The 21,103-nt window shown below is 39.1% G+C and overlaps 1 protein-coding gene across 1 annotated transcript in view; it reads left to right on the top strand.

The window, feature by feature from the left end:
• APBB1IP (amyloid beta precursor protein binding family B member 1 interacting protein) overlaps nt 1-21,103 on the top strand; it is a 63,818-nt gene that overhangs the window by 24,239 nt on the left and 18,476 nt on the right. The window contains exons 5-10 of the mRNA XM_071428773.1: nt 306-383; nt 3,267-3,426; nt 5,508-5,629; nt 12,458-12,532; nt 13,652-13,795; nt 17,206-17,316. Coding sequence (XP_071284874.1) covers nt 306-383; nt 3,267-3,426; nt 5,508-5,629; nt 12,458-12,532; nt 13,652-13,795; nt 17,206-17,316 — 690 coding nt within the window. The remainder of the gene's footprint in view (nt 1-305; nt 384-3,266; nt 3,427-5,507; nt 5,630-12,457; nt 12,533-13,651; nt 13,796-17,205; nt 17,317-21,103) is intronic.

Below are 21,103 nucleotides of genomic sequence, written 5' to 3'. Positions count from 1 at the left end.
TGTATCAGCTGTATGTACAGAAACATAGAAGAGTCCAGTTTTCAGGCATTCTTGTAGCATTTGAGGAACAGATCATGTAAGAACTATATGGCTGAGCAGCAGCAGGGAGCATTGGACTTGTAAATCAAAGCTTTGTCTGAAGGATATTAGGTCAAGGAAGGATGGAAATTATCTGTGTGTATGAAGGTTGCTGTCACAAGCTTTAGCTTCAGGATGTAAATAACAAGAAACAACCCTTTTCAAGTAATTGTAAATTATTGAGATTACTTAACAAGAAGTATACTAAATATCTTGTGTCTTTTCAGGAAGAACTAGAAGCAAAGGCTAAAGCTGACAAAATTAAACTTGCATTGGAGAAATTGAAGGAAGCCAAAGTTAAAAAGGTGAGCCATAAAATAGTAAATGCTACTATAAGAGCTACCACCTAAATATCTGTTAACATTCTTCTTAATAATAAATTTCTTACTAAAATGACTAGGCTTTTCCATATTTTATCTGTAAAGAGACTCTGTGGAGCTCTAGTCATCCACCTCAAGAGAAGTCTGGGTTAATGCTACTGCCAAGGGACTTAATTTTTAGAGGACTTGGAAAGTGTTGCATCTTCTTCTTTTTTTTCAGTGTTGGGGCAAAACCCACTGTTCTGATAAGTTGCTTTAGAGAAAGCAGAGTGTGCATGAAAATGTGGTGCTGATTCCAGGAGTATTAAACTTTTCTTTATAGTGGATACAGTGGATTTAGTAATCCCTATTAAATTGATGAGGGTCTTCTTGCTAAATCTTTTCACAGAAGTGTAGTAATGTACAAGCATAATAGAAATTATTTTAGACCAACAAATTAGAAGCTGCAGGTGTTCAGTAACTCTGAGTAATGGATGTGAACTAAAAGCAGTCATAACCTTTCAGTCTGCTCAAAGAAGACGGGGAGTGTTGGAGCCTGCAGAGCTTCCAGGAAGAATGGAAGTTTCCAATAAATTTGGGAATGTCCAGTCTTGAGGTGGTTCCCACAGAACACTTTACCTTCATGTACAAATGCTCCTTCTGAGAGAATGTCTTGGGAGGATTTCACCGATGTTGACTTTGTAAAGCTCTCTAACTAAAGTTATGACTGCTCACTGGTCACCCTCTTTTCCTTGTAATGTTACCAATTCTCCTTTGGGAGACTTTGACTTCCCAACTTCTTTTCCCCCTGTGAATATTTGTAACCATACAGTAGAAGTAAGGTTCAATCTTGTGACTATGTCACTATAATGGAATTACTGTGTCATTTTTGAATTCTAAATTGCCTAAATATTGTCAAGAAAGCTGGTTTTCTCTCTTTTACTAAAAGCAGAGGGCAGAGGGCAGGGATGATGGTGAAATGCAAGCTCAGAAATGCAAGCCTTGGACTTCAGGAGAGAAGACTCTGGCTTCTTCAAAGATCTTGGAAGAGTCCCATGTGGAACTTCCTGATGGAAGAAGGGATCAAGAAAGCTGGTTAATATTTAAGGATCACCTCCTTCAAACTCAAGAGAGTTCCATCCCAGTGGAAGATGATCAGAAAGTATTGTGAAGATGATCAGGAGTATCTCCTGTGAGGAGAGGCTGAGATTGCCTAGGGCAGAGAGGGGTCTGTGTGGTGCTTGTCTATCTCTAGAAAAACCTCAAGAGAGGGTGCAAAGAGAATGGAGCTGGGCTCTCTTCAGTGCTGCCCAGTGATGGGGCCAGAGGCAGCAGGCACAAACTGAAACGCAGGAGGCTCTGAACACCAAGAAACTCTTCTTCCCTGGGGGGTGGGTGAGCCTGGCACAGGTTTCCCAGGCAGGTTGTTATCTCCTCCCTGGAGATGATAGCAAACCATCAGACAGGGTCCTGGCCGTCGGTCTCCAGGTGGCCCAGGCAATGATTGACCACCAGAGGTGCCTTCCAGTCTCAGCTGTTGGGTGACTCTGTGAAGATGGAAGCTGCATGCATGTTTCTGAGCAGTCAGTTATAACCAGACATAAATCCCCTTTTCCTTAAACATGTTAGATTATGCATGTAAAACACCTCTTTTTTCTGTTTAATCTGCACTACGGCTCAGATGCTTATTTTACAGAAGATTCTTACAAGGGTTGGAATCAAAACAAGTTCATGGCTTTTGTTACATTTGTTTCTGCTTTTCAGAGATAGTGTAGATTTTCTCTTGGGGATCATAACTCTGCTTCTACATGACCTTTTACACAGAATGTCTCTACAGAACCAAAGCTTCTTTTGCACACATTTTAAAATAAAGAACTATTTAAACAAAAATATGGTAAGTCCTCCCAAATCACCAGCAATGTACAGACCTTGTAGAGAATTATTGTACTGTTTTCAGTACTAATGGAGCATTTTAAGTACTTTCTTATAATGTACTTCCAGTTCTTTATCACGTTTTAGGTACTTCAGCATTTTTTTGCATTGTTCCTCTCTGAAGAAAGTTCACTGTGTTTCTTGTTTAACAAATACTTGACCATATAAAGAAGTAATGAGTGTCTTAGGTTAATTTGGTCAGTTAGTAACTCATGAGGGGAAGAGGAGGGGATCTTTTCTCTGTGGTGGCCAGTGAAAGAACCCAAGGGAATGGCCTGGGACAGGCCCTCCAGGAAAGTGTTCACAGCACCAGGCCTGACAGAGTTCAAGAAGCATTTGGTTCAAGAGGCTCTTGGGCACATGGAGCAATGCTCTTGGGCTTGTCCTGTGCAGGGCCAGAGTTGGACTCAATGATCCTGATGGGTCCCTTCCAACTCACCATATTCTGTGAACTCATCTGTTTTCTTATTGATGACATGATTGATTGGACTATGGCCCATCTTAGTACAATCCAGTTCCAGGTTATTTTGTTGGCATGGCAAGATTCTTCCATTCTTTTTCTGTTTAAAACTAAATTTTCCACATTTGTTGCTTGCATTAAGGACACTCTGTCCTTTTGCACTTGGTTTCCCTATTAAGCATTTTCCTTAATTGCACATCTAGTAGATTTAGAGAAGAGATTAACTTCTGCTTTTTCTTCATAGCAATTTCACCTTTCCTGAAATCATGCATAGGACAAGGCTTAATTTTATTTTTAGAGAAAAGATCTTTATTTTTGGGAAAATTATAATGTGAAAATTTTGGAGCTGTTTTATTCTCTCAGCTTGCTGTGGGACAGGATGCCTTTGAATCAGTAATAACCTTCAGCCTTTATCTTTCTTATCTGTGTTAGCAGATTCAGAGTAGTCCTTTTGCTGCTTCTGAAATTAACTGCCTGTTCTGTGACTTTGTTCTCAGCTTGTTATCAAGGTGCACATGAATGATAACAGCACCAAGTCCCTAATGGTGGATGAGCGCCAGGTGGCACGGGATGTTCTGGACAATCTCTTTGAGAAAACCCACTGTGACTGCAACGTTGACTGGTGTCTGTATGAGATGTACCCTGAGCTGCAGATTGGTGAGTGGTGTAGTCACATAGCAAATAGATAGGGGGCTGGTAATCTTAAAAGATCAGGTAAGTGTTGGTAATCATGAAGAGATAGTAACATTTCTCCTGCCCATGTGTCCCCCGATGTTGGAACATCACAGACTCTAAGCTGAGGGATGCTGGAGGAATATGTTTGGTGTATTTGTGCTGTAGAAATGAGTCCATTCAGCTGTGCTGGGACCTGCAGAAGGTTCCTTGGTTTTCACCATTTCCATTATTTTATTTTACACAAAATGAAGGAGCCATGTGAATTTCAAGGTGATGACAAACCCAAACACACCAGTACTCAAATACACTTTTTGAAGAGAGGATGCAGTGCTGGAGTGCTGTCAGCAGGCATGTATTACATACTGGCTAAACAAATGTCATTAAACAAGACTCTGTGAGAAGTGTTTCAGTAATTTCTAATGCTCTTCATTTGTGGTAATTGTTTTTTCAAGTGTAGCTGTGTACAGGGCACTGCTCTGTGATGGGGCTGCAGCTCTGCTGATGGTAAGTTATGACTGCTGGAGTAATTAACCTGGCCTCCAGGTACTAGGAAACAGCTGTGCAAAACTTAGGAATTGTTCTGTGCAACATAATAAGTCTTGTTTGAAAAAGGCTTCAAGGTTTCTTTCATTAAGAACACAGTATTCCCTAATTGTGAAATATTTACAATCTTTTTATTTGCCAGCCTGAAAAGGTATTGACATCAAAAGGAGAAGAAAAATTGCCACTATCTTTCAGAGTCACATTTGACCTAGAGAAATGGGAAGTTGTCAAACAGCCTTTAATATTCTCAGTTCAGTCTCCCAGCAGAGATGGGAAAATTTCCAGTGCATTGCAGAAGTACCAGTTGCTAAATAAGGAGTGTTATGTTGTTGGTGTTAAAAGTTAGTGGGTACATGTGAAGGGGTCTGGAAGCTAATCTCATTTGTGAATTTAATTAATTCACAAGATAGAGGTTGGATGGGATGTATTAAACCCTTGTCAAAAGTAACAAGTGTTAAAGAAAGCCTACAAAACGTTTGTTTTGTTACTTCCTCTGATGCTAGGCCAGTCTAGGCCATTGGAAGATGTGATCACCAGGAATGGGAGTATGGCTGTTCCCAGGAACCTGCCAAAATTCTACTGAAAATTGGAGCTGGGTGAATTCCCTATCTCAGTACTGAATTTGTAGAAAAGTACAGGCTGGGACACTCCAAAATTACCTGTCAAGTTATGCTGAATTCCTTTTACTTTAAAAGGAGTTTTATGTTGAGCAATTTATATATTTTATCTAAATGAAACTGAAGTGGTTTTAGAGTTACCTCAGGTAATCTCAGCACACCCTGTGGCTTTCCTGGGTGGAGGAGTGGAGTTCAAAGCAGATCAGGAGGGGACAGAGCTGAAATTAGGTCTCCAACATCCCTGGTAAGGTTAACTACAGAGATACTGGGTGAACCAGTATATCTTGACATTAGTTCTATCTTTGTATTTTTTCTACTTCACTATTTCTGGTTTTAAATACAGTTGCTTAAAACCAAACATTTTCTTTTCAATGCATAGAATTCTTCCTGCTGACAAAAAGCAAATCTTCATTGTAAAGAAGTAAAGTAAAAAGACAAATAAATTAAGTCTTTACTTTTCTTTTTTTAATTCATTAGCCAAAGTTTATCTATATCACTTCTTCCATCCCCCAGTCTGCAGTACTGCAAGCCTTAATAAACCCCAAAATCAATCAAAAGCAGAAAGCCATGAAATACATGGGTGTGACTCTCTGTTCCTGGTGGGCCACTGCTTCCATCCCTTGCAGTCTTCAAGCAGCAGTACAGAGATTCAGGAGGAATCCAGGAGCATGGCACAGCCACATAAAGTGTCTTCTGTAGCTGCTTTGCCCTTCCATGGGACACAGTTTCCTGTGGTGTGTGACAGGTTCTGCTCCCATCCGTGCAGTGGAAAAGAGTGCTGGACTGTCCAGCCCTGAGTGAGGGAACATCAGATAATGATTACATTCTTACTCAGGAATTTCTGCAGCCTCAGGAGAGGGCAGAAACAGTTTGAATGTCTTACATTATCTTCTCTCTCTCCAGAAAGGTTTTTTGAAGACCATGAAAATGTTGTTGAAGTGTTATCAGACTGGACTCGAGACACTGAGAATAAGATTCTGTTTTTGGAAAAAAGTCAAAAATATGCTTTATTTAAAAATCCCCAGGTAAGCTAACATGGTATTTGGATAAGAGTCTAAACTAAGGTCATATAGTCTGCATGTTGCCTATTACATTAATGATTTCTTTCAGCTCTGTCAGTTCAGAGAAAGCAAAACTTATATTTTCAACCAAAAAACCCACCAGAATTTTAAATGCAAGGATTTGAAAATTAGAGTTTTCTGATTTTTTTTTCTGATACTTTTTTAGAGTCCTGTCTGTAGAGATAAAAACTGAAGCATGAAGTTCACCTCTGTAGTACAAGCCACTGCTTAGGTACAGCTCTTAGAACTGTGTGAAATGGCACAGCTGTAAAAACCTTTGTTTTTACTACAGCTTCTACAATATTTCTGCTGATGAATATAAATTGAAGGCCTTGAAGGCCCAGTTTTTGCCAGTTGTACATAAAACTTCATAAAAAAACATTCATACTGAATGCTACAGAAGATTTACTGGATTTTGTTTATACTGAGAAGAATTGGGTTATCAGTAACTTGTGCACTTTAACTTTGTAAAGGAGGGTCTGCACACTGAATTGCATCAAATCATTCAGATAGGTATATACACAAATTGTTGTGTTATGTGGTCAAAGCTGTATATGCAAACATCCTGGAACATGCAGTTGCTGGATTCTGGGACAGAATCCCCATGTCAGCTGACTGTTAGCTCACTGAGCATCTGGTTTGTTCCTAAGGGCAGCAAGAGATAAATGAGCAATTCAGCATTGCCGGAAAAAAAAAGAGTCAAATATGTAATTTGGCAGCAAATCTCACCAAGCTGCTCATTGGAAATTGGTTTTTTTAATAGAATGAGCCTGTATTTCAAATAAAATCTATGGAAAAGAAGTTTCCTTCATTGATATTAGTATCCACAATCAGGAAAAGGAAACTTATCCTGCAGTGTACATGGATTAATGTTGATTTTTAATATGAAACAGCAAAACCAGGTTTGGAAATACAATATGGTGGCTCAAAGTGTCCTCCTTTCTAGAGCACATAAACTTACCCAGCAGCAGAGGTTCAACTCCACCTTTGATTCATACACAGTAGTGTTTTTTGGGTAAGTGGTTTTTTACTTCCTCAAACAGGAAGTAAAATTTTGATGAATATTCTGCTGTGAGCAATACTGCATTTTGGTTGCAATGAAATTTAGCAATAAACGTGACCTAAACCAGAACCAAACAAAAGTGTAGGTCTGTCCTTGTGTGTCAGCTGGATCTGGGCAAGTCTGCAGTCATTGAGCTTTAGCCCTTCTGTGTAAGCTCTAAAATGAACAGTCTGAGCAAACTGGATCAGTTGTGGCTATCATACTGTTGAAATATTTTGCCAGTAATAAATTCTGACCATCTGTCAGGCGTGGTAAACTCAAATATTGTGAATGGGGAAAATAGTACAGACATATCAGCACTTTGTGGCAGAAAGTAGTCAGCACTGTACAGAGCTCACACTAAATACTGAAAGATGGTAAAATACACATCTGCAGTGAGTCCCTGAACAGGCAAACCAAGCGGAAATGCTGAGCTGTGGGGGGTAGGGTGTGTGATTGCCTGGCTAACTACCTACAGAAATTGTGGTGTAACCAAAGGGAAACTGAAATCTTGTGCTCTGGGACTGTGTGCTCAGTATATTCAGCCTCCTCCTGGCTCAGTCAAGGCTGTCACATAAAACTCATTTTGGGAGTACACAAATTGCAGAATGCTTCCTTTGACACACCCATGGTGCTAATGCCAAAGCAGTTGAATTCCTTGTTTATTTCATGCTCATTCTGTTGGAAGGGTTTTGTGGGGATCTCACAGGTTTTTAACTTGCATATCTTTTTCTGGGGAAAAAAAAAGAAGCAAATCCCAATGGTGACCAGGTGCCTACAGTTTATTCTTAGACAAATTAGTGATACAAAATTTTCATCATAAAGATTGGACACAATTAGTGCTTTAAAAAAATCTTATAAAGATGGGCAAATGCCTAAAACAAGTGGACCTCTGAAGAAGGTCTGTGTGTGGCCAATGTTTATTGTTTCTTTCTGTGAACTAGTTATAGAACTGTTTAACAGCATTTAATTAAAAGTGTTTCATTTTCTGAGGGGGAATTGAGGTTCTGAAATGCAGGATTTATTCTCTACATGCTGGCAGTATGTTGCTCAGTTAATGCCCGTGGCTTTTTTTTTGAAGATTGTAATTTTTGTCATGCAGCACTTGGTAGTTTTTCTGCAGCTTTGTTTCTGAAATATTTTTTTAAGTGTTTGGAATCTCTTTTAGAAAAAGCTTCTCTAAAATTCTCAGGTGTCCCCCTTGCCACGAAGGCAGGCACACTTTTGCCCTCTGCTCACTGTGATATAATAGACCCTGTAGGGAACTTGCAGTAAAAGACTGTTCCATGAGTGCCATCAGTGACTCATCTGCAGAGAGGGAGCATCACAAGTCTGTGACTAAAGAGTGAAACAAAAATACATTCTGGTACATGGGAAAATAAAGAGAACCTTTACAACATTGGAAAGGTGATGCTTTGTCATATGGTTGAGTGATGCTGGTTTTCTCTTGAAAGGAAAGGCTGTCAGGTCCCAACGCCTCTTTTCAAAAAACTCAAAGAATAATTCTCAGCTAAAAGATACTATAAAAGAAAGAAAAATGAAGGAAAATAGTTGTTTTTAAGGTGTAGCTGAATCTAAACTCCTTGCTGTAAATGCTGGTCATGCTCTTTGAACACTATCTTTTAGTTCTGTTTGCATGAACTTCCATTTCCTGTAGTTTTTCTTTTGATAAAATCAAACAGTGCAGGCAATGCCACCTACGTGTGCTTTTTTTTGTTTGTTTTCTTATTATTGGACATTATTGATGACAATTATTGATAGTCTGTACTGTGAGTACTTCATGCTTCTGCTCCCTCATATGTAAGCCAAAAGCTAGATCTACACCTTCCAATGGAGAACCCATACACTGAATTGATATTTTATTTCTTCTGAAGAGCAAGAGTTCCCAACAGCATTCAGGAGGAGGTGGAGTAAGGGTTTGTAACAGCTTTCATTACAAGACAGCTATAGCAAGTTTCATGCTTGAATATTTATCTACTATCCACCAGGTGACACTTTTGTTTTTCACCAGCTTGGCCACATTTATGAATCAAGGTTTTCCTTTTGTCTTCACTGTTACTCAGTGATGGAAACATAAAAAGGTGACAGGGAACCTGGTTATTGAGTATGCTGGCAAAAGTGCAAAGAAATAGAAGTGAGAAAAGGGAGGTGTTTTTCACTGTACTCCCATTGTTCTGTTATCTTAATTTCTCTCTCTTTTTGGGGTTTCAAAAGAGCTTTGCCTTTAGCTTCTTGTATTTCATTACTGTTATGATCTTCAGAGCAATTATAGGCATCTTCTAATATTTTTAATGTGCAGGTTCCTAGGGATACACCATGATATGAGTTGCAGATATGACCTTGTTCTGTTTTATTTTTTCTGCACAAACCATGCTGCATTGAGTAGCAGTTGCAATGATCTGAAATGGGATGGGACCTGGCCGGTTCTTGCCTCATATTGGGTGCAGGTTGGATGAGCATAAGCAGGCAGCCCATTGCTCCAAGAAACTAGTCATGAGTATGAAGCAGCTGCCTTGTTTTATGCACACTGTTTGATCTGTGCTGTTGTGGATTTTTCAGATCTTCTGGAAAACCAGTCTCAGGAGCTTGAAAGCAAAAATACAACTTAAGTGTAAGAGGAGGCAGAGGGAGCATGCTGTCTTGGACCACCTGGTTTTTTGCCGTGCAACAAGTAGTTGTTGCTGCATTCCCACTTGGATGGGTCTGTGAATGAAAAAAAGTGAAAGGTGTGAAAGAGGTGCTATTTAATTTAGGAAATTCATTTTTTGAGTATAGAGATATGAATCAGAAAGTTTGATAGTGCAGTATTTAAGTACTGTTTTATCATGATCCAGGTTTGCTTTGCTTACATGCCAACACAGATGTTCTTGGACACTACTGAAAATGCTTTCTATCTTCCACTGTTTGAGCATTATACAGTGCAGAGAGATACACCCTGATTATTTTTTTACCTGCCTTTCCACACAAAAGGAGAAGGGTACGTGCCTAAGTGGAAAGGTTGTATGCATAGCCTTATCTTTAGAATGTAAGAAATAGTTAATTCTCAAATCTGTAGATATATGTAGGAAGTTGCCCTGCAGCTACATCTTGTCCCATTAATGACCTGACATCCCAACCAAACATGCATTTCCCAGTGGTGTCCTCACACAGGAAAGAGCCTGCCTTTTATCATGGCCTTTGGACTTGAAATGACCTCTTCTGGACACATGTGGTTTGCCTCCTCTAGGATGAGTGCTTCTGATCAAAAATAGCAGACCACACGGTAATGAAACAAGTACAGTGTTCAGTCTGCTCCCCAGTTTTTTAGCCACTGACAAATATGTATATATGTACTTCCAGATTTCAGGAAAGAGACATAAAGGAGGTAATCAGTAATAAATAAAGTGTGTGTTGACCGGTGAAAGACAGCAGTGTACATCTGTGTAACACTGGGTTAGGTGACAGAGCCCCTAATGAAAAAGCTGTGGCATTAGAGATCCAGCATGGATATCCTTACAAACTTTCTCTCTTTAGGATTGATTATTTCAGTGCAGGGTGGTCTGGGCTTCTGCCAAATAAATGCCAGATGCCTCAATGTGAATCAGTTGTAGTCAGAGGAGCTTTGGTTTTGTATTATCAATCCACAGAAGGCTGACTTAGTCAGATGGATGCTCTCCCCACTAGTAGTAAAGTTGATGAGCCAAGCCTTGTTGAGACAAAGTGTACTTACCTTGATAAATCTTCATTGTGTATTTTAGTGGTTGTACTATGTCTTTATAATGATCTAGAGAAGAAGCCTTACAGCTTGCATGTCCCTGTACTTTCCAAATCCATCCCAAGGTCTGGAGGCCCAACCCAGCTTAGCAGTGCCCTCTGAGGCTTCAGGGCTGCAGTGGTGCTGCCTCTCAAGGAGAACTGTTGCACAAGCGCAGATCACTGGGCTGCAGCTGCTCAGAACTTTTAAGTGGGTTTTGTTTTGAGCTGATTTTGGGTTTTTTCCACTCTGAATATTGTCTTTAGATGTGACTGAAAAGCTGTGGTCCTTAGTGCTTGCTTACCTACAGCTTTGGACTAAAGTTATGTCCAGGCAGTCTGAAGCCAGCTGCATTTCCTAGGATAACTGTCTATTGTATTGAATGTTAAAGTTTCTCACACTGTAGACATGGCATCAGCATAGGCCACATTGCAGGTGTCTGTGTTTCTGAGCTCCCATGACTTAATGTGAACTTCTAAGAAGGCAGTTTTTAAAGAACTGGTTTTGAGATCCAGACTCTTCTGCTTCCTCTCCTGGTGCCCCTCCAAAAGCTGTCTGCTCTGAGGCTTGTGTTCTGGCAGACATCTGTTCACAGCACTGCTTGGAAAAGAAGATGTGGTTGTGTGGAAGAGCAGTGTTTCACTTCAGATAAATTGCACAGCTGTAAATGTGGTCTACTGGCAGGGCAGATTTGCTGCTTGTTTGTTTCTTTGTTATACTTGGCAACAGCCTGTTCCTTTATTTACTCACTTCTCTCTTGTATTTTGGTATTGTTTGGTATTTTTGGTATTTTTTATTTTGGTAATGTTTGCATTGATGTTGCAGTTTAGGTGTTGAAGAGTTCTAGGCATGTAAACATGTTGTCACTTTTTCATAGTCTTAAGTCATGAAAAAATACAGATGAAAAGTCAGATAAATTGAAAAACTAAACCACAAGAACTCTGAGTGTAACTATTCTGGCCTCTAGGCCGTGGATCCAAATGCTACTTCCATCCTTGATCTCCCTGCTTCCTTCACTGCCTTATAGTCTGCAGGCAGCCAGCTCTGCTTGTCTGGCCCTGGTTGCTGTGGAGCAAAGCCACTGCACATGCTCCAGCACACAAGTCCTAGCATCCTTCCCACTTGTCAGAATCTGCACATAAGTCCAAGTGCTGTCCTTTTGTCCATCTGTACAATGCAGATGGATGCAGACTGGTTATTGCTGTTTCACAGTGGGTGAATTTGTTTTTGTGGGTGAACATGTCCTTGAGGCTCTGTGGTTCCTTTTTTGTGGGGCAGGCAGGCATTGGGTCCTCCGAGGGCAGCTGCAGTGTCACACAAACAAAGAGGAGTGCAGGCTTTATTTTCAGTAGGCTGGAGCACATGTGCCAAGATATCATGGTGGTCACTTCTTCAGATTTCTTCTAGATTTTTGAACAGTTTCTTCACTGCATAAAAGTATTTTGAAGAGGATGAGCAGGGATACAAAAGTAGCAAGTACTAACTTTGGATAAAGGCTTTGGCATATAAGCACTTTAACTAAAAACTGACAGCTGAGTTATATCCAGAATGTAAGATACAAAGCATGCAAATTACCAGATTGGGTTGTAGGGAAAATGCTTTCTAGCCTTTTGATACTGCATTACATTCATTGTATAGCAGCATGCAATCAAATGTTAGGTTCTCTACAACCTGTAATCATATAGGAAGCAATGAAAATGGGAATGCTAAAACCCAAACCCATTGATCCAGAAAAACAGCCAAAAACATAAGCCACTGGTTTAAATTTTTGGTGGCCATATTTACATGGGCAAAACCAATCTTGTATTACCTTTGGATTATATTCAGAATAAAATTCATAAGCAGCAGATGTGATTAAACTTATCTGTTAGAAAGTCCATAAGCAGCTGTCTCTTGCACCTGCTGATTGGTACTCAGTATTGAAAGACTCAGTAACTACTGAGTGAGTTTGTAGCAATCTAGTTACTTGTACTGCCAGCTTTATAATGAACATGAACTTCTTTTGTGTCTTTGTCAGAATTTCTACCTGGAGAACAAAGGGAAGAAAGAAAGCAAAGAAATGAATGATAAAAACAAAGAGGCTTTGCTGGAGGTAAGCCAAATTATTGCGCTGCTGATGCAAATGTCACCAAAACTCTGCCACCCTTTGCATCTGCTCTGCAGTGACAACATGTAGTTCTTTGTGGGAAATAGTGTAACAACAGGAAGTTCTGTGATCAGTGGTGTCTTTGTATCTCGGGTTTAATATGTCGACTTTCCTCTGCATCAGCTGCTCCTCGTTAAAAATGCAGATTATTCACTCTTAGGCCAGCCCTTGGGACTTTTTATTGTTAGTAAGGTTGATCAGTACCAAACAATTACCTTTAGGTTAGAAGTGGATTTACTTCTCAACTTATTAGCTGTACTACAACAGAAAAAGACACGCTCACTTTTCCAGGAAGTCTGTTTAATCTCTTGCCTTTCCTGCTCAAGTTTTGCTTCAGATGTACACTTGAAAGAGAGAAAACCAGAGTTGTTTGAAAGAAAAGATTACTGCAGTTCTCCAGGCAAGCAGTTTGGTAAAAGCTCACAAAGAAAATGCTTTTCTCAGGTGACTAAGGACTCACATTGCAAAATGAGTGCATCACATGAAGGCACCAGCAGAAGTCCTGGTGAATTCTAAGTGAAAACATTAAGTGATAAGTGTGTTGGCATTAAAAATTTCCCAACAGTAAGTCAAGCAAACAATTAGTATATCTAATTAAATAGTGTTTTAAACACTAGCATGTATTTGAAAGTGAAGGCAGAGATTGAGCTGTTTTTAGAGCTCTAAGCAGTCTCTAAAGAATCTCTCTACCAAAGTATTTCTCTACAGAACGTATAAACACTGTAGTAGAGGAAAAAACCCAACAACAATATCAACCACTCTGTTCTATAGCCTTCACTGAGCACATCTATGTCTAGTTAAAAGCCTTTCTAGGTTTTTGCTTGACCCTAAGGGATGGAGGTTTTGCAAGCCTTCTTTATCAATGTGTGAGCACCCAGCATTAGCTTGGAAAAGTTTCCTTTGCCCGTCTAAGGTGTTCATCTCCCTAGTAACTGTACTCCCCATGTTCATATGTTCACTTTCACAAGACATGTCATTATTTTTCAAGGGAGCATTTTTCTGCTATATATTGATAGGATTGTGCTTAATGGATTTATTTTGTGCATTATTATTCTTGTTGCACAGGAAAGCTTCTGTGGGACATCTGTCATTGTGCCAGAGCTTGAAGGGGCCCTTTACTTAAAAGAAGATGGAAAAAAGTCCTGGAAGAGGCGTTATTTTCTTCTGCGAGCTTCTGGAATTTATTATGTACCCAGAGGAAAAACCAAGGTCAGGAAGCCAAATAATCCTTTTAGCAATAAAACAATTCATGGAGGTGAAAGTGTAGAACTCCCAAGGTGACATTTGAAGAGCACTGTCTGGTGCATCTGAGAGGGCTGAGATTTCCATGGTTCAACTTTGACTACACCACTTGTGCAAATACTAGAATGTAGTCACTGAATCCTCTCACATTTTTCTCCTTTTGATTTCAAGGGATAGATAAAAGCATTGATAAAATAGTGCTCCTCTGGAAGGCAGGAGGGGAAGAAAAACAGCATAGCATCTGTCAGCTGGTGGTGAGCTGCCAAAATGCTTCACTATTATATGGGTTCTCTGTGAAAGAAAACCTTAAAAAGTTGTCAAGTAAACTATTTCTTGTCACAAAAAAGGTAGAATTTTACTTTGTTTGATACAGACTTTCTGCACCAGTTACCAGCACGTGAAATGCTGTACTTTTTAATAGAGTGTACCCAGAGAATGTGTTGTGTCTTTTATGGCTTTTTAAGACTGTCTTTTGTGTAGAAAGAAGTGAGTCAGAAGCATCTACCCGGCTGAATCAAATTTACTTACATTTAGTATTACAAAATATCTAAAGAGTCTGAATTGCCAGCACTGGATGTATTGCACATAAGGGCAGCTTTTCACAGTATTGCACATAAGGGCTTTTCATAGCCACAGTGATGAGATAGAACAGTGGATTCCGAGACTGGTGTTTTTTTGTTTTGTTTATTTTGTGTTCAGAAAACCACTTCTGTTACCACTTACAGCTCTGCTAATGCTTCATATTTAGAAATGCTGCTGCTGGTGAAGCTTTACTGTTAGGATTTGTGCTTTGAAAATTAACACTTCTGTTATTTCCTGACTAAAGTACGAAGGGGAAAAAATTTTATCTTGTAAAGAGATGTTGTGCTGCTGCTCCAGCGACCTGTTTATAACTGAGCCACAGTGAAACACAAATCACCTTGCTGCTTTCACAGCAATTTATTTTGACTTTACCTGACCCTGAGATAATGACTTTCATGCCTCACATTAGGTTGTACACACAATATCTTATCAATTAGGATCTAGAATGCTATTTAGAAGGCACTTAAGGTGGAAAAAGTGTAAGAGTAGTCAAATGCAAAGTCCATCTTGGACATTTCCTTGTAGCATGCCTCCAACAATGACCAGTAGTACAATGCCAAAGCAAGGCAAGCATGTCCTGAGAGTTACTCAGCCTTTTTTCATCATCCAGTGATACCTGTTCCAGTGACTTTTCATCATAGTGCAAATGAGGGAAGTGCTTTCTTTTTTCAGGTGATAGGCTGTAAACATAGGCTCAGATGGAGCAACACAGTCCCCTTGTAACAGCTGTTTAACACTTTACTGCCTGTTTGTCATTACAGGCTGTGTGCCACCCTGCCTATAACTGAGCAGTTTTAGGATTGTGTGCTTTAAAGTCACTATATTGCCACCATGAATCTAGTTCTTTAGGAGATAGTCACAGCTCTTTAAAATGGTCACACAGTCATCTGTTTGCCCCTGCACCTGTAACAGCCTTCAGCAAAAGGATGCCCATGTCTTAGCCATTCGAGAGAAAGTCAAATCTCTTAGCTAAAGTCTGTGCTTAGTGGTGATCTAAGTGATTACTGCACTCTGTATTGGAACAGCTGAGGATCAGGTACACGTGTCTGTTGTGGAGATCCAATCTCTGAGACATGAGCAGGATGCTGTGAGGGTGTTAAACATCTCAAAGCACTGCAGTAGAATTCAGTAGAGCTCTTCAGTTAAAGCCATTAAATTATGAGAGTTCATCCCTTGTCAGGGTAGCATGAAAAGTGCACGTGCATCTTGCACATCGTTCAGTTATGGGCAGAGCAGCCTTTCTTTGAGGTACAGAAATGAACAGTTGGCAGACAACAGTATCTTCAGCTGCAGCTGTTTTAAAATTCATCCAATATATTCCTGTTTTCAGTATTTACAAAAAAGAAAAGACATCTGGATTACCTTTGGCACTTTGTGCTGGCTGTAAAATACATGGTGAAAGTGAAAATACAGGGGCACGTTCAGATAGTTTTATACACATACTAGTGGTGGGTTTTATTTCAGGGTTATTTGTTAACAAACCAGCACCAGTCAGCACTGCTGTCTTAATTTGTTTTTTCAGCGTTGCTCTACTTACATCCCATTCAAAAACGTGCTGTTAATTGGCAGGGTCACAAAACAAAAGCATCAGAATTACAGATAATTAAAAAATCTATTTCTGTTAATTATGTTGCTTTGTCATGTTAACATTGCTGTGTCATGTTAACATTGCACAAATACATTAAGCGCCTTTGTCCCTTGCATAAAAATCCATTCCTTAGAAGATAATAACAACTGCATTCATATTGGTCTTAATCACTATTGCCTGGTTTCTAAAGGAGAGGAACAACACATTATACTGGATGGATTTGAGCACATTTAGGAACTTAAGGATGTTTGAAAAACCGAGGTCCACACACTCACTGACAAAATCTCTGGCATCATCCGCTGTAGCAGAGACAGAAGAAAGAGAGAAGTCCTGTCTACATCTAGTGGGAAGTGTTTCACCACATATCTTACTTGCAAACTCAATTTGTAAATAAAGCCAACTCAAGGGCATATTGTAATGAAAGTATCATTAAGAATGAGAACAGGAGACAAGAACCATCATATGCATATTATAACATACCACCATATCATATCATATCATACCCCATTTTTAGGAGTAGACGGAGCTTGTGGTTTGTTGTTTTATTTTTCCTTTTTTCCTCCACAATTTCCTGATTTCTCAGTTTAGCCAACAGTGAGCATGTGAAATGGCTATTTTTGAATTTCCACACAAAGGATTGCAAAAGTTACTGGAGGGAGAATTCGTCACTGAGAAACACCCAGCAACAGAAACCTTGTTACTTTAGCAATATATTGTGAACAAGCAAGTGTTATGATAAACAGAAATAGAATGATAGCAAGAAATTTGAAAAAATTCAAAGCAAAACAGATTAAACGTGTGCTTATGTTCTGATGAGGTTTGTTTGTTATATGTACAAAAGAAAAACAAGCTCCCAAAGCAATTTAGAACCCCAAACCTTCTTTCTCCACTCAGAATTTTAAGGGTGTGGTTTATTACTGTGGTGTTCTCTTTTGTCATATTAGACATAAGCTATAATCTCCACACAAAGCAGTGAAGCACAGCATAACCAGAACAAGAGCAAAATGTTGAACTGTGTTACAGATCATTCATAATATGTACTGACCCTCTTCCAATTTTTATTTTAAGAAAGCAGACACCTAAAATCAATCCTTCTTTTTTCAGTCAGCTTCACTGGCATTCGTGCATTTGATAAAAGTTCTATTAAATAATTTCACATCAAAATTCAATTTGCTCTAACAATGATGGGCTTGGTTTTCATTTGTAGACATCACGGGATCTGGCGTGCTTCCTTCAGTTTGAGAACGTGAATGTGTATTATGGTTATCAACACAAAGTGAAATATAAGGCACCTACAGACTACTGCTTTGTCTTAAAGGTAATGTACAAAAAAAAAAAAGTTCTCCAAATGTCACACAGTTTCTTTTATATGCAAACATGTTTAAATTTGAATCTCCAAGGATCCTGATAAGATAGAGTAACTCCTGCAAAATCATGAGATTTCTTCTTTGCTTCATTGTTATCAGCAACATACATTTAGGACCTTAATTTTATTACTGACAGTTCTGTGATATATGTCTACACTGCATCCTAAAGTTGTCTTCAAAACAGGGTTGAATATGTGTCATAGACCTCTTTTTGTGAAAATCCTTTCTTAGGATTTTTTTCCCTTCTGAGAAGCTGAGGCCTCAGAAACGAAATGTAAACAATGTGGAATGCTACAGGTGGATCTGTGATTGGCCCATCTTGGATATTTATAATTAATGGCCAATCAAGGCCGAGCTATCTTGGACAGAGTCTGAAAGAGCTGCCTTTTGTTATCATTCTTTTCTATTCTATTCTTAGCTTAGCTAGCCTTCTGAGATGAAACCTTTTCCTTCTATTTCTTTTTAGTATAGTTATAATGTAATATATATATATCATAAAATAATAAATCAAGCCTTCTGAAACATGGAGTCAACATTCTCATCTCTTCCCTCGTCCAAGAACCCCAGTGACCACTGTCACAAATATGCTGACTGTTCAGGTGACTGGACACATTCGGGCAGATGACACTCAGGGCAGATGTATGATGAGAAGTCTGGCAGTCTCTAATTTTGATGTTTTGAGCACTATGGATTATACACCAAAAAGCATGCCTACTTTTTTTGTGGTCTAGTCATACCTGTTGAGGGGTTTGTTGAACTGAGATGCAAAATTTTGCAGGAATAGGCATCTCATTTTTCATATTTTATTGCACTGCTGTTTCTGGCAGGAAGGCAAAATACGTTGCTCATCCACTCATGAAAATCAATGCTTGTTCTTGAATAAGCATCTCATTGCTGCCTCTCCAGGTAATAGCACTGCAAATAGGCTGGGAATTCTTCATTCCTCTCAGGAAAGGAAAAGAAGCCCATGTTTTTCACCGAATTTAGACAGCAGAAATGAAGCTTTGAGGTTGTAGCAATTTGCTGTCTGTCATAGCACTGTACAAGACAGAAGATAATCTTGTTGCTGCTTTTCTTTTTATATGTGTGCAGTGGGAACAAAGTATCAGAAAACACAGTATCTTGCCATCTCAGAAAAAAAAGTACAGGAAACATTCGCATCAGAGTGTGCTACTTGCAGTACCACATTTCTGGCTATAGTTGCACACCTAAAGCACTTTTAAATTCGGTTCCAAAATGTCTGCTGGCCTAATTTGCATTGGCCAAGCAGAAGTGGTTTATTGACAGATTTATTTTCTGAAACAGATGTATCTAGTTAACACAGATGTACAGTTTTAATACTATAGTCCTCCACAAAACACTCTACAAGAAACACAGCTGAGCTTTCAGAAGTTAACAGGTAAGCATTGCTTCTGAGGAGTACAACCTTTAATGAAAAAAAAAAAGGAAAAATGGAGCTGATGTAAAAAACAAGAGGAAATTGATTATCTAAACAGATGGCTGATCTATCTGAATAATTTAATAACAGTTATTCACATTCTGTTCAGATGAAAATAAAAGCATGATTTTTGAATGCATATAGCAATGTGTTTAAGTGTTCATAATAGTTAGGTAAACTTTCTGGACTTACTGCCATCTTTTCTGAAAAGAGGTATGCTATTTACAAAGTCACACCTCAACTAAAATTCTTGCTTTATTTCATGTGTAATGTTAGTGCTGTCCCTTCAATGTGGAATTGGAAGAACAATATCAAAAGCTTACACAGGAAAGCTTCATGTCTAATAGGTTTATAAATGTATGAAACCTACTTAGCAAATTGTGTTTGCTCTGATGTTTCTAAAATGTCTTTGCAGTACACTAGAAAAAACATTGTATCAATAATTATTTCTGAACAATGTAACTTAGTGATAAATAGATTATGTTACAGTGCTTGTTCTTCCTTTTAATTACCACAAATCATTACTGGGTAGATTCTTTACCCACTCAGTTTCAGACTTGGCTTTTTTTAATGGCTGACTTGCAGTGGCTGGAGTTGGTCAGGAAGTACAGGCAAATACTGATGTCTTCATATTTCTGTTGTTTTAGAAGTGAAAGTCTCCCACTTAGGGTGGCTTTCTGAGGGTGGTGGAGAGTTTAATATTTATTATAATTTCTGTATATTAATTTGAATTCTATATATAAATAGAGTATTAATTCTACTTTTTAAAACCATGCTGCTGAAATTATTTCTCTCATATCCTTGGCTTACCTTTGGAGGCTGGAGCTGAGGATGTAATACATCTTGAGATCTGTGGGCTGAGGGAAAGAGCAAAGTTAAATGTCAGTCTCTCTGATTGGATCTTTGGTGACACAGAAGTGTGTGGACGGTAACACTGAGCCATTTATCACACTTAGTCACATTTTTGTCCTGTCTGGTTTGATCTGTAAGGCTCCCAGAAGAAAATCTCTCTTGCTGGGAGACACTTGTCGTGACATGTCAAACATCATTCTTGAGATATTTCTCATCCTGCCATATTTTGCAAATGAAGTCCTCAAGAAGAAATAACAGGACTCTCACAGACAGATGGAGTGAGGAAAAGGCAATGCATTTAATAGGTAAACATTTGTTTTTATGATACAGGAAGCCTAGTAATTTTGAAGGAATTTGGATGCCCAGCTCAGTCCAAGCCAGTTGGAAATTTCTCCACAGCCAAGGCTCTGCTGTGTTTTCACAGCTCTTCCATTCCCCTATGTGTGCCTGGCCACAGAGAGCAGGATAAGATTATCTGTCTTATTATCTGTCTAACAAATGGGGGAAGGTAACTGAAAGAGTAGCAGCCACAGCCCATGCTAGCTGTTCACTCAGGTGGCTGTAAGCAAGGGAAATATTTGGGAAAAAAAGAGTCTGGAAGCCATTATTAGCTCTGGCAAGCTGTAATGCCACTTGCAAAGTTTTGAATAGCATGCCACTACATTTTTTAAAGAATTAAAAAATTTTAAGAAATTAAACATTTCTTTCTGAGGATCCCCTTAAGAACTGCTATGTCAAAACAGTGTGCAGTCATCAGCCAAGTTACTTGCTCTGCTGTGTTTCAAACATAACAAAAGAACCTGCCCAGCTCAGAGGCAAGAGCTTATACTTTATAGTACAGGAGAAATGCAAGGGTGTAGCAGCTTCAGCAGTACCTTACTTCTGTGCTAAGTGGAAAATCCTGCTGAATTCAGAACTATATTTTCCCAGCTTTAAGAACTGAGTTGAAATTCATTTCTCAGTGGTTAAGCTATTGGCATCTTTACTTCAAAAACAGGGGCATGCCCTTTGTTCATTCAAATGGCAGCAAATGGCCAGTAAGGTAGGCTGGTTTGGAGCTGAATATGGCCTAATACTTGAAGGAAGTGTTCTTTCTTTTCCTCCAGTCCCCAGTTGTATGATGAGCCTTCTAAACAAATAATATATGTATATTTGTAGTATTTGTTCCTGCTTTGAAGGTCTTGTCTCACATTAGCAGGGAGAAAAGAGAAAACATTTCCTTTTTCCTCCCCAGCCTTGGTCATCTTTATGCTGTGTCTTTGTGGAGGGAAGAGCACTCAGGAAAAAATTTAACAATGAGCAGAGCATTCTTGCCATTTTTACATCCATGTTCTAGGCATTGCCAAGAATGTAAAGAGAATGTAAACACTGCAACTAATGTTAACCACAGTCCTGGTGACCTGGTTTTAGCCAGAATGAGATTTTTCAGGTTGACTGGCATAGCCCTG

Source organism: Agelaius tricolor, unplaced genomic scaffold (genome assembly GCF_023055355.1).
Source record: "Agelaius tricolor isolate 1412-34295 unplaced genomic scaffold, bAgeTri1.0.p SCAF_6, whole genome shotgun sequence".
NCBI classification, from domain to species: Eukaryota; Metazoa; Chordata; class Aves; order Passeriformes; family Icteridae; genus Agelaius; species Agelaius tricolor.
The sequence above is the reverse complement of the archived record's forward strand: the minus strand, read 5'-3'. Positions and strand labels throughout refer to the sequence as shown.